The sequence below is a fragment of the Trachurus japonicus genome, chromosome 7 (genome assembly GCF_045865225.1).
Source record: "Trachurus japonicus isolate A0001 chromosome 7, Traja_1.0".
NCBI classification, from domain to species: Eukaryota; Metazoa; Chordata; class Actinopteri; order Carangiformes; family Carangidae; genus Trachurus; species Trachurus japonicus.
This window is the reverse complement of record NC_140913.1, coordinates 11,825,877-11,839,827: the sequence shown is the minus strand read 5'-3', so window position 1 is coordinate 11,839,827 and position 13,951 is coordinate 11,825,877. Positions and strand designations below refer to the sequence as shown.

Sequence of the window (13,951 nt, the reverse complement as noted above, 5' to 3'; positions counted from 1 at the left end):
TTGTGAACCCTCCTCCCGGCCATGTGCATTTGTTTACGACGACGCCGGCGAGAAATAGAGTGGTACATAACATTATATATCATATACGATGTTACGATGTGTATATTTGTGTAGTTTTACCTGTCATAAACAAGAGATTGCAGGGCGCGTTTGTGTTGTGGTGCCACAGAGACGAGAGCTGGGACACCGGGTCAGAGGCGCTGATCTTACACGGTTGGTTTTCAGCCAAGAGTTGCTAGGTGGAATGCAGAGAGCTTCAATTCTCCCTGTAAAAAGTTACAAATCATTTATTTAACCATCACAATTACTTAAAAGCTGTTTAATTTAGGTAAAAATGTAGCATAGTTAAGCTAAAAATTCTGCATAGTTCCTCTTTAAGATGGTGAAATGACAAGTCAATTAGTCGGGTCAAAGTGCTATGAATGACAAGATGTGAAGTCTGTGACTCTGACTGACTGACCTTAATTTGCTTCATGGCCACACAACAGTGGACAAGACGTGGGCTAACCAGGTACCTACACATGGATACAAGTGTGTTAATTTGGAGGCATGGAAATACTAAATATTAAACAGTGACAGTATGTGCACACAGCATTTACATCTCTAGCGCAGCATGAGATGATGGAGGTGATTATTAGGGCAACAAATGGGCAAAAAAGAAGGGAGGTAATATTGTGTTTTTGCCATTACCACCTGTCAGAAAAAGGCTGAAAAATGTAGTGACCTAGAACAAGGAAAATAAACCTTGCTAAGAATAATAGTGTTGTTAATGTGATTCACGAAAATCTATACTGACAGTGATTCTAGTGTATAAGAGAAGCTCTAAAAACCGGCCTGCCCTCCCTTCCTATGAACCAGGTTGCCACCCAGTCCTCCCATTAAGCTGGCCTGCTCTCCCTGTCTCCCTTGCCTACCAGAAGCTTCCTCCTTCAGCTGTTGTTAACATTTCCATGTTTCTCACATTCTCTGTTGTAAACTGTTTTCTTGCCTGTAACAACATCTATTGCATGTCTGTCCGTCCTGGGTGAGGGATCCCTCCTCTGTTGCTCACCCTGAGGTTTCTGCGATTTTTCCCTGTTAAAAGGGTTTTCCATAGAGTTTTTCCTCAGTCGATGTGAGGGTCTAAGGACAGAGGATGTTGTTATAATGCTATGTGAAGCCCTTTGAGACAATTGTTTGTAAAAACAGGCTATACAAATAAAATTGCCTTGCCTTGCCTTGCCTTGCCTCTTCAACAGTTTAACCCATAAGGACCCACGGTGACACGGGTGTCACACTGCCTTCAAGTGTCCTGGAAAGCCCCTTACACATATTTATGTTGAACTTTTAATTCATAAAGTCCCTAAGTGACATCTACTCAACATCCTGGTGCAGTCACATGACTCTCTGTGAATCTCTCTATCCATGACAACATTTCCAAGATGGTGGCCAGCAGAGTTGGCACATTTCACAGAGGCCGCTACTTTTAAAAAGCTTGCTTTCTGTCAATAAAATAAGCCACCACCCATTTCACAATGCAAATCCTTTTATAACATGTACCTTGTTGTATTTAACCTGTTCTGACCTCATTTTTTGAAGAAACTCATATAAAACAACTTAAGAAAATATTGCTGTGACATATACGTCACATCGGGCCTTAGTCTTAAAAAAGTCAGAAAAAATACCATGTGACGCCTATGTCACAATGAGGAAAATGGGAAAGAACTGCTCAATTAAATTAGGTGATTCAGGTATTTTGAATTAATATACTCTATGTTGTTCAATTTAAAACATAATTTAAAAATGTTAACATAAAAATAATGTCAAATTCAATCAATATTTAATAAAGTGATATATCAGTCCGGAAATTGAACCACAGATTTAGCAGAGACACTCTTCTCAGTAAATGAACAAGATTTTAGTATCCCATGCTGGTCCCATATTAATGTAAATATGCTTTTTTGCTGTATTTTCTGTAACAAAATAGGATACAGTGTTCAGGATGTACTGACGACCATCAGACGTGCAATAGATGTTGTATACGGAACAACAAATACAGCAAAGAAGAATGAGAGTTTACATAAGAAAATATTAGGAAACAAATAAGAAAAGTTAACTCAGTCAAACAGTCATGAACCAGGTTTGAGACAAGGGTTCTGGACTGCTGTACTGATGGGAGAGAGGGTCCCATGTGGTGCATTGTGAGAGAAGGACGTTTTACCCAGCTCAGTTCTGACGAATGGAATATGACCCAACAATCAGTTCTGTGAGTGGGTACCAATGTTTTGTGATTTCATAGTTAACAGAGATGATAAATAAAGAGACAACAACTGTGACAGGGCTTTAAAAATGGATAAAAACCAATGCTGTTTTCCCCTTACTGTCAGAAATGACCAGCCGACATTTTGATAAAGAGTGCCGTGATGAGTATTATATGAATCATTGGAAGTGAAATGTAAGGTTGAGTGGTAAACAGCATCCAGGGGAATCAAAGTGGAACTAGCAGCTCTTCCATAGATGTCATCTCCATAGTCTAAAACAGAGAAAAAATAGTGTCTCCAATTTTTTTTCCTGTGGTGAGTAGGAAAACGGTGCTTATTTCTGTATAGAAAGCCAAGTATTGTTCTTAGTTTAGCAATGAGGGTGGTGATATGGTGCTTAAAATTAAGACAACTGTCCATCCAGATGCCAAGGTATTTGTAGTTGCAAAGAAAATTGTGGTTGCACAGCTTTTAAGGCTTCAGTAACTGGTTAAAGCCTTCAATATGAGGCAATATTCGCATTTCTATAGTGTTTGCCCTTTTTTTGTTGTGAAACTTGTCTTAAAAAGGTGTTAATAGTAACCAGCAAATTTGTAATTTTGATATATGTTATGGAAATGCAAATAAAAGGTCAAATTTGTGTTACAGAGCAAAAGAAAATGTTAAGCCCATTTATTTTCAAGTGAAAATTTAAGATACCAAAAACGCCCGATGTGACATATATGCAACATTCCAGATCTCTGACAATAGGTGGCGCTATTTCAAAAAAAACTTCAAAAATGTGTTCCATGCATTCCACTCGGTCTGTGTTTCACCCCACTTAATTTTCCTTCAAGGATAAATGGGTCTGGGTTTCTTATGGGTTAAGTCTAAACTATAGAAGCTGCAGACTTAAGACAGAATGAAATAAAAGCTTTCTGCATGCATGAAGTGCTCACTTTTACCAAGCAGGCTTTGACTGCTGCAGTCATTAAAGATGTATTAGATGCCAAAAACACACATATAGCGTAGATGTGAGAGAGAATGACCTCAATCTAACCTACAGTAACAAAGTGAAATGTACAGAAGTGCTGCAGCCACAGCAGGGTGCTCTGAGAGTCTCACTTTGCTTCCCTTTGGCTTGTTTTCTGCCTCTGATGAATACCCATAAAGAGTATCATAAAGAATCAGCAGGACCATGGACTTTCTTTTCTGACCATTGCTACACACCATCGATCTCTGCCGTTTCATTCGGATTGGCTGGCAGCCAGTGGCCACGAGTGCCAAGAGTTTGACATGACCAAACTAAAAGTGCTGCAGCAGAGAAAAGGAAAATCAGGAAGCTGAAGTAATTTATAGTGGAAAACGGTATCATAATTATTATTATTATTATGTCTAAAAAACACTTAGGCAGTAGGTAGGACTGATAAAGGCTTGATTGACTATAATGAAGAGTAAAAGCTTAGATGACAGAGTGCATCATCTGAAAATTCACTCTGCATTTACTCAGAGAGTGAGGACTTTGCAGTAAAAGCTTTCTCTAAGGAAAGGGTCATAGGTGGACAAATTTATCTTGTCGCAATAATGCATTTGTATTTTCAAAAACATATTTAGCTTTTTGCCTCTAGACTATTTAGCTGATCGTTGTCAGAACAAAAACATTGCCACTTTTGAACATATCAAACCAGATCAATGTTCAATGTCCTTGATGCAATTGGGCCCGTTTTCACGACGATAGACTGTGAACCAGTGCTAAATAGATAGACTTTAATGATGTCTATGATGTCTGTCTTTATGTCGAGGACCACAGATGGAAATTAGTGTTATCGCTAAATCTGGTGCAGCCATCTTTTATTTCTCTGAATAATTAATGTCACTGCACGCTGTCCTGTTATAAACTAAATAAACTAAGCTAGACGTCTGAATTTATGCATTGTACAAAGCAGTTAGTTCCTGCCCTTTAGGCCATAGTACAATGAATTCTGGGTAAAATCAGGCTTTTTTCTAAATAAACACTGGCTGCTGACTGAGGAAACACTGCAGCAGTCACAAGGACAGTTTACATGAAGAGTCCCTCATCAGTCTTTATTTTGTGAGCTAATTGCTTTAGACTTATCTGTGACTTAAAGTAAGAATGACCACTCCACCTCATTCATAATATTCAAAAAATTGTGTCCTCATCAGTGTAATATTTCAAATCCAGTATTTCCCTTATTTTGTATCTGTTTATCTTCTGATCTCTGACAACTGGCTCCTGTGTCTGGACGATAATTGTATTGTATCATTCTGTATATTAGTGTAGCATGTGCGAGTGTTACACCTGATCTTGTGTGCAGTAGATACTTGATGTCATTTCACTTTATCTCTACTTAGATTAATGTTGGTTGCACTTGTATCTTTTAAAATCCTGCATTGTCCCAGTATTGGGTTTCACCCGGCCTTCTCCATTAGCTCTGCTTTGGATTCCCTCCAGCAGATCTTTTCCTAAGAACGTCCCTTAGGTCGGGCCCCACTGCGCCTCTTCCTCCACAAATATATGCTATATCCTCCATCCAATAAAGCTCTCTCCTGATGTTCTCCTCCGGGGGTGTGGCTGCAGAATTGATTTTGTATGTTGAAAGAAAAAAAAGAAAAGAAAAGAAAAAGTTAATACAGTACAATAAACGGCACTTATGACTTCCGAGGAAGGAAGATAATGTGGCTTGGATTGTGAGGAGGAGTTTGAGAAGTTTTGACCTTTTCTTGTGAAGAGCTACTGACAGTAAATGCATGTAGGCTACAGTCTGAGGCAGGGGTGGTGCATATTTGCAATTGCTTCATATTGGACTATCACAGGTTATTGGATTTCCTATACAATCTGTGTTTCATTCAGTGTCCTAACGTCCTCTGCTCCTCCCTAAAGTTCTTTTATGAACTTTTCTTGTTATTTAGTCACTAATCCGCTCATTTCCTCGTTCTAACGGAGCTGCTGCTGCTGCTGCTGCTGATGATGCAGTTTGGCTTGTTTCCACTTATGAGGGCACCACCCAGGGTCTGCAGCTGTATCTCTCACTCAGTCCCCAGCTGTACCCACTTACACTCAACAAATAGTCCTAATGATAACTGTTGACAGGACTCTGTGGTTTGCCCAGATGAATAAGATTAATACTGAGTGGACCAAATTACCATTTTAGATAAGACAGTCTGTAATTTCACTTTTAACTTGTTTGTGTTGATGGACCTTGATCTGTCTTTGGTTGTGTTTGCTGGACTGACAGGTGTCTATCCATGAAGCTCACAGAGTTTATCACCTGTTTAAACAACATATAGGTTTTACGGTGTAAGCAAATAAACCCCCTCAGAAACCATTCAGCAGTAGTTAAAGGAGCTATTTGTACTTTTTCCTTATGCTGCACAGCAGTTATTCATATGCACAGCTGTTTACTCAGCAGTCAAGAAGAAATGGTGTGAGTTCAACATTAAACTTCATTCCTTTACTCACCAACAGCTGTCTCCAGAGGTGAAAAACAACACTAATATTAGGCCGGCTGTGGATCAGGAGGTACAGCAAGTCGTTCACCTAACCGAAAGGTTGGTGGTTTGAATCCTGGCTCCTGCAGTCCGCATGTCGAAGTGTCCTTGGGCTAAACACTGAACCCACAATGTGTGTGAAAGATTTACTTCCAAAAGCCTGTCTGTGAACAGTGCTGTATGAATGTGCGTGTGAAAGGGTGAATGCGACAAACAGTATGAAGTGCTTTGAGTGGTCTGAGTGACTAGAAAAGTGTTATTTAAGTGCAAGACCATTTACTATCAAGTCTTGTCTCCATCACATCTATAGTTTCTTTTCCTAGCGTGCTCGCAATCCCCGGCCCGTCTCATCACTTTCTGGCAGCAACTCGCTCTAGCCTCTAGTCACATGAACCCAGTGATGATTGAATTTCTCATTAGGCAAATTACCGACACCTGCTCCCACCAAGAAAACACATCCACTGACAGAGAAAACAGCCTATTTTAAAATGTTAATGTACACTGAACAAAAATATAAATGCAACACTTTTGTTTTTGCTCCCATTTTTCATGAGCTGAACTCAAAGATCTAAAACGTTTTCTATGTACACAAAAGACCTATTTCTCTCAAATATTGTTCACAAATCTGTTGTGAGCACTTCTCCTTTGCTGAGATAATCCATCCACCTCACAGGTGTGGCATATCAAGATGCTGATTAGACAGCATGATTACTGCACAGGTGTGCCCTAATGTGCCACAATAAAAGGCCACTCTAGTCCACACGAGCCCGGGTATTTTTGAAACCGTGAACATATGTTCCCGGTTGTATGTCCTGTCCACATGCAACCGTGCTTTTGGAACCCTGAAACCGTGGTTTTTTGAAACCGGAGTCCAGGGTGGGGTTTTCGGCCGGGGTTGGTTTCACCGGGTGCGTGTGGACACTGCAACCGTGATTGTTTTTCTCGTTTACGTCATAGCTGCACACGTGCTGATGTAAACACTGCCAGCTGCAGAGGTTGTTTGCAGCGGTTTGCAGGTGGTGTGCTAGCAAAAATGGTGGTTACAAAGTGGATTTTTATCACTTTTTTTTTTTTTTTTTTTTTTACATCATCTAAATGCTATTTGTATAGTTTTTCGATGAGAAAAATATAACGAAACGGTCGTCAGGACGATCCTCTTGTCAGCTCCAAACTCACCCTCAATCACAGACCACAGCTGGTTTTCCACACAGCATCATTTACAGTAACAAGTGACGCTACAGATCAGCTGTTTTTAAAATTACAGAAGTACTACAGTAGCGCCGCAGTTTCTTATTCCCCACCTTGTTTGATTGAGAGCTTTTCGGGATGATTTTCATGAATGAACAGGCAATAGCCTATGTCACTGTCAGACCGGGTACGATGGGAGGGGGGGGTCGCGCTGCTGTCATGCAGTGATAAAAAGAGCCTATGCGGAGATGAGGAACGAGCCAAAAGCCGAAAATGTATCCGTGACGTCCGCGGTCGATATAAAGTGGATATGATGTTTCATTCATACATGTTTTGACAGACAACACAACAGCCAGTGATAAAGAGTTGCGCCGCACCGACAGACAGTCATGTGGCTCAGCAGCCAGGTGACGCACACAGCACAACAACACAGCACAAGAGTCAAGACACAGCGCAGCAACATGTGCAGGCTGCTGCAGCAGTGCACGTCAAAGGGACACCGCCGAAAATAAAATAAATAGGCTACACATTTTTATTAAATTAATTAATACCTATTTAATTGTTGGACTTGGAGTCTGTGAAATAAAGCTATAATAACACGTAGTTTTGAAATGGTTTTTGCGCATGTTTACATCCATAAAATGACCAAAAATGAAGACTATAAGCGGATTTCTTGATAACGAATTATTTAAACAGCATTTGTATAGAAATGATTTCGCCCCAAGCCTTTTGATCCAAGCGGTTTCCACTGTATTTTGATTGGTTAAAACAGCCTTCCACACGTGCATTGCGTCACTTGGTAGCGGATTTCACGGTTGCGTGTGTACGGAGTGTTTTTATTACACCACTGGTGTGGACGCGAAGCAAAACTCCGGTTTCAAAAATACCCGGGCTCGTATGGACAAGGCCAATGTGCAGTTTTATCACACAGCACAATGCCACAGATGCCGCAAGTTTGAGAGAGCGTGCAATTGGCATGCTGACTGCAGGAATGTCATAACCGACTTGAGTGGGCAAATGCTCGCATTCGATGGCGTCTGGCACTTTGGAGAGGTGTTCTCTTCAGTGTACAGGGCAAATGGCAGACAGCGTGTATGGCGTAGCGTGGGTGAGTGGTTGGTGTCAACGTTGTGGATCGAGTGGCCCATGGTGGCGGTAGGGTTATGGTATGGGCAGGCGTATGTTATGGACAACGAACACAGGTGCATTTTATTGGTGGCATTTTGAATGAGATACCGTGACGAGATCCTGAGGCCCTTTGTTGTGCCATTCATCCACGACCATCACCTCATGTTGCAGCATGATAATGCACAGCCTCATTTTGCATGGATGTACACAATTCCTGGAAGCTGAAAACATCCCAGTTTTGAATGGTCAACATACTCACCAACATGTCACCCATTGGGCATGTTTGGGATGCTCTGGATCCACGTATACGACAATGTGTTCCAGTTCCTGCCAATATCTACATACTGTAGCAAGAGGAGTGGACCAACACTCCACAGGCCACAGTCAAAAACCTGATCAACTCTATGTGAAGGAGATGTGTTGCACTGCATGAGGCAAATGGTGGTCATACCAGATACTGACTGGTTTTCTGACACCCCACCCCCCCCCCCGGACCCCTGCTGCATGTTTTAGAGTGGCCTTTCATTGTGGCCAGCCTAACACCTGCGCAATATTCATGCTGTCTATCAGCATCTTGATATGCCACACCTGTGAGGTGGATGGATTATCTCGGCAAAGGAGAAGTGCTCACTAACACAGATTGAGACAGATTTGTGAACAATATTTTTTTGTCATTTAAATTTTTATTGAACTTTTAAGAAACATACAAATAAGTACAGGTTCAAGATACACATGTTTTCTTTTGTGTGTTTTGGTGCTGACATCCTCTCACATACAAAAAGGAGAGATTATGAAATCCAAACAAATATGACACATAAGGAATCCGCATGAGAAGAAACTGAGTCTATCAAATAAATGATACAAGGTGCTGCATTTAGTCTTTGGTCTGCTTTGTGTAACTCCAAAAAAGTTCCCAAGAGCTCATCCCGTCTTCCTCTTTGCCTTTCAACCTACAAAGCATAGCTTCATAGGATGCCGTCTCCGCCATTGCACCCAACCACTCCCTCAGAGTAGGAGACACAGCGGTCTTCCAATGTCTTAGAGTCACTCTGGAAGCTGTAATCAGGCCCACCATGATAACAGAAAATGTTCCTTTAGATATATTTGGTAACTGAGACCTGTCCCCTAGAAGACACATAACAGGAGTCAAGGGGACTGCTGAACCACACCATTCACTCAGGAAGTCCACAACTTCTACCCAGAATGGAGCCACTAATGTACACTCCCTGTGAACAATATTTGAGAGAAATAGGTATTTTATGTACATAGAAAACGTTTTAGAACTTTGAGTTCAGATCATGAAAAATGGGAGCAAAAACAAAAGTGTTGCATTTATATTTTTGTTCAGTGTACATTAACATTTTAAAATAGGCTGTTTTCTCTGTCAGTGGATGTGTTTTCTTGGTGGGAGCAGGTGTCGGTAATTTGCCTAACGAGAAATTCAATCATCACTGGGTTCATGTGACTAGAGGCTAGAGCGAGTTGCTGCCAGAAAGTGATGAGACGGGCCGGGGATAGCTAGCACGCTAACTTTAGGAAAATAAACTATAGATGTGACGTTTATATTTTTGTTCAGTGTATTTTCTGCTAAAACTACAAATGATTTTGGACCTGTCTATTGAACCACTGAGGCATCTTCAGGAAATACTATACATCAGGCAGTCACCACCACACTTTTGTGTAGTGCAGGTGCAAAAGCCAAGAATAGGTGTTGTTCTGCGCTCACACAGAGACAACTAATGGACAAACACCCTGAATCTCAGGGAGAATCATCATGACCACACTTGAGCAATCATTGTACTGTATGCTAATAGTGTATTGTATGAATGGTGAATAGTGAGGTATTTTTTAATGAATTCACTTTAGATGCTTTTTGTGTTATCATTTCCTTCCACATGTGGTTTGAACTACTACATCTAAGTGGCTTTAGTTAACTTAACTGTCTCCCTTCTGTAGCTTTGCTGTAGTTCAACACTGCTCTACAGTCTGGTACTTCCTGTCTGAAAACAGGATTTATCAGTTGGTAATGATAAAAAAGAAATGATTAAAAAGAAAAAAAGAATTACTTCTTTTGCACCCTGTCCCCTCTCTCCAGATTCCTCCTGGTCTTCTCCTGTCTCATACTCTCGGTCTTTGCCACCATTAAAGAGTTCAAGAATAGCTCAGAGAGTGCCTTGTACATCCTGGTGAGTATCATTTCATTTACTGTCACACTCTCTCCTGCTTATATACATTCACGCCACAGGGTTAATTGCACTGTTTGGCTTCACTCCACAGGAAATTGTGACCATCGTGGTATTTGGAGTTGAGTACATTGTGAGGATATGGGCTGCCGGCTGCTGCTGTCGATACCGAGGATGGAGAGGGAGGCTGAAATTTGCCAGAAAGCCTTTCTGTGTCATAGGTGAGAAAACAGGGCCGTCTGTCATTTCTGTCACCTTTTACACAGAACAACACAACACCGACACATTGACGTGTTTTTCCATCTCCTCTTGTTTCACATGCTGGGGATATGTCAACTAATGTTTGTTATTTCATGTGATTTTCAGCCTTTTTTAAAATCATGCTTAAGGTTATACAAAAGACAAGGTGTAACCATAGAAACCTCACTGACAGTGCAACACTCTTAATACAAAGTGCTTGGGGCATCCAAGACAATTATGATCCTCAGTGTTCAGTGAACTGCTGCTAATTCAGTCTGATTTGATCACAGATGTGCTACAGTTTCTACATGTGTTGCTTTTCTCTCCAGACATCATGGTCCTGATCGCTTCAGTGTCTGTCCTGGCCGCTGGGTCTCAGGGCAATGTTTTTGCCACCTCAGCCATCAGGAGTTTGAGGTTCCTGCAGATCCTCCGCATGCTGCGTATGGACCGACGAGGAGGCACCTGGAAGCTGCTTGGATCTGTAGTTTATGCCCACAGCAAGGTGATGCTGAGATCATTAGTCTTCTGAATGGCTGTTTTCTGGGTGAACAATTATACAGATATAGTAGATTTGAAGTAAATACTTAGAGAAACCAATGCAATCTGATGCAATGCCGAATGATGACTCTAGGTGGCCAGAGCTTGGGGTGTGCCTTTCTGCTGACTGCTTTGTTATGACATCACAAAGTTACTGAAGCTGTGATGGCTGGTTTTAAGACTCTGAGCATAGGCTGTGTGCATGTCTCGGTGCACTGAGGCTTTGACACTTTAACAGTATTAAAGCAGGAGTAAGCGATCCGGTCGTTTTGGCTAACTTCGTCAGCCGATGGAGTTGGCAGTCCCCGCCCTAGTCATGGATCTATTGGTCCTCGTCCCTACGTCACCACATTCACGCGCATCCCTTGGCTGCACACACAGCCCTTCATGCCGTTCTCTCTCCTCATTGGATAAAGGTTGTAGGATACAAGGAAAGTTTTCTCCTCGGCTTACAGCAGAGCAGAGTGACTGATAGACCCGTATTTCGGACCAAACACTCTATATAGACGAATTCGGAGAACGTTTTGTGTATGCCGCCATCTTGCGGCGGCGCCATTGCTGCGGTGACATGTGTCAGTCATAGTAAACTGATTCTCTATGACAGCATCATAAATAGGCTGCATTTGTGATGTTTAGTGCCCCCCAGTAACTGATTAAGGTATCTTACATGAATACCAATATTCATTTAGTAATTAATCATTTGTTTGAGCGATTAGCAGGAAAGATTAGAGTAACAGGGAGATAAGAGACTGTATCATAAACGATATAACATACCGGTACGTTATGCGTGCTGACGTTAGCAAGCCAGCAGCGGGATATTTAATCATGTGGACAGGCTACATGAATAAGATTATAAAAACAACAACAACTTTTGCTTTGTTTTAGATATTCAAGAATATTTTATTGACCAGCTGGCCTCCGATGATCAGAAAAAACGTCAATTACACTCTGATTTATGGTCAAAATTACCTGAGCTCCGGATGGGTCGGACATATTTTACACCGGCTTTTAGACGACCATGATCACATCATATTGAAGGGATCAGTGAGACATTCACAGACTGTCCACACGATGTGAAGGTAACGGTGAGAAGGGAGGGTAGCCAGGTTGTACAGGTCAGCTGTGACTGCGTCGCTGGCGGCTGCTGCTGCTGCTGCTGCTGCTGACACGCTGTACGTAACGTTACGGTCTAAACACGGACACTCCTCCTGAAGTAAGGGGCTGTGTTTTGCTGATATTAGAGCAGTCGAGGACGGCACATGTCCTCCCAGCCTTCCTGGACATGTTCGCAGAAGAGAAAGGGAAGAGAAAAGGTCCACTTGCATTCAAATGCCCGCTTCGCGCACAGAGCCAACAGCTGCCTGACTGTGAGTTGTCACCGCAGTAATGGCGGCCGTTCGATTTCCGGTGACGTCGCCGAATCAGTCTATAAGTGATTGCTGTCGGAAGATATAGCTATTTAAGACTTATATTAACACAAATAATCTGCTTACTTCTGCTTTAATATAGAACCTAGACCTGTTTTATAATCAAAAGAGACATGAACATCTACCTTTTATACAACTTGAGACCTTTAATGAATTATTCTATGATATCTGCATCTCAACCACAGAAAGGTTGAGGTCAGAAAAGTAAAGTTACAGGCAGATTGTGTTGGTTAAATGAACAGAGCTGACCCTTCCTTTACTTGTGTGAAAACAATGTTGTGTTTCTTTCTCCCAACAACCTCCCCAACACCTCAGGGCATCCTGAATGCTGGCAGACATAAAATTTCAGGGCATATATTGGATTTTGAGTAGATCCAAGTATAGTTTATGTGTATTTATTTGCATGCCGAAAAAGGGATTTTGACAAATTATCTGTGTGGATATGTAAATATATGAAAAAAATGCTTCCTCAAGTGTGTCACCCCCTTGACCTGTTACCTGCAACAGGATTTCTCTTTCCCTAAGATCACCCAAATGTTGCTAGAAACATTTACAAATACACAATGTGACAAAACAGTCTTTAGCCCAATGCACAAGTTAAAAATCCAAGGTCTTATATTCCACTCTATCCTGATATAGCTTTAAATGTTGTTTACTAAGCTCTTTGATTTCCACAGTGACACGCTGTTTTCAGCCGTGCCTCCTCCAACTGTCGCAGTGAGGAAACATATTTCCGTCAGATTTATTCTAATGAGCTCTGAAATATAAGCTTGCGCTGATAAGCAGTGGAAAGCTTTCCAGCTGTGTGCGTATCTGTGTGTTTGTGTGTAATGTGGTGCGAGGCAGAGAGGTGATGCCTCTGTGTGTGTGAGAGACATGTGTGAAGCTGAGGGAAATAAAGACGTTTATGAAATACTTGCCACAAAGGGAGCGTGACTCACAAAGTCACATTCAATATTATCACAGAATTACAATTTTAACCAATTCACAGGGGTTACATCATCACACCGCCAGGCACTGCAGATGACACTTTATTAGTTTCCAGTCCCTGATGCTTATTGTGTTGGTTTTCTCTGTAGGAGCTTATCACTGCGTGGTACATAGGCTTTCTGTGCCTGATCCTGGCTTCTTTCCTGGTCTACTCTGTGGAAAAGGAGCTAAATGATGAGTTTGAGACCTATGCTGATGCTCTTTGGTGGGGATTGGTAAGACTGGTGTTTACAGTTACCACTTCACAGTAAAAAAAAAAAAAAGTTGCTTTCTGAGATATTATTATTATTATTAACAGTTGATAATTATAATAACTTAACCTTACCTCATCACTCACATTAAGTTCATCTTTTCACCAGATCACACTCACAACCATTGGTTATGGTGATAAGGTTCCCAAGACCTGGTATGGACGTTTGCTGGCTGCCACGTTCAGCATGATTGGGGTGGCCTTCTTTGCACTCCCTGCTGTAAGTATCAGGATTCATCAGAGTAGATTTAAAGTGCTGATTTTTTTCAGAGTGTC

At 41.5% G+C, this 13,951-nt stretch overlaps 1 protein-coding gene across 7 annotated transcripts in view; it reads left to right on the top strand.

The window, feature by feature from the left end:
• LOC146984233 (potassium voltage-gated channel subfamily KQT member 2-like) overlaps positions 1 to 13,951 on the top strand; it is a 34,994-nt gene that overhangs the window by 7,046 nt on the left and 13,997 nt on the right. For all 7 annotated transcript variants that reach the window (XM_085781203.1, XM_085781198.1, XM_085781197.1 and 4 more), the window contains exons 2-6: positions 10,141 to 10,231; positions 10,323 to 10,449; positions 10,798 to 10,973; positions 13,515 to 13,640; positions 13,785 to 13,895. In XM_085781203.1, coding sequence (XP_085637329.1) covers positions 10,141 to 10,231; positions 10,323 to 10,449; positions 10,798 to 10,973; positions 13,515 to 13,640; positions 13,785 to 13,895 — 631 coding nt within the window. The remainder of the gene's footprint in view (positions 1 to 10,140; positions 10,232 to 10,322; positions 10,450 to 10,797; positions 10,974 to 13,514; positions 13,641 to 13,784; positions 13,896 to 13,951) is intronic.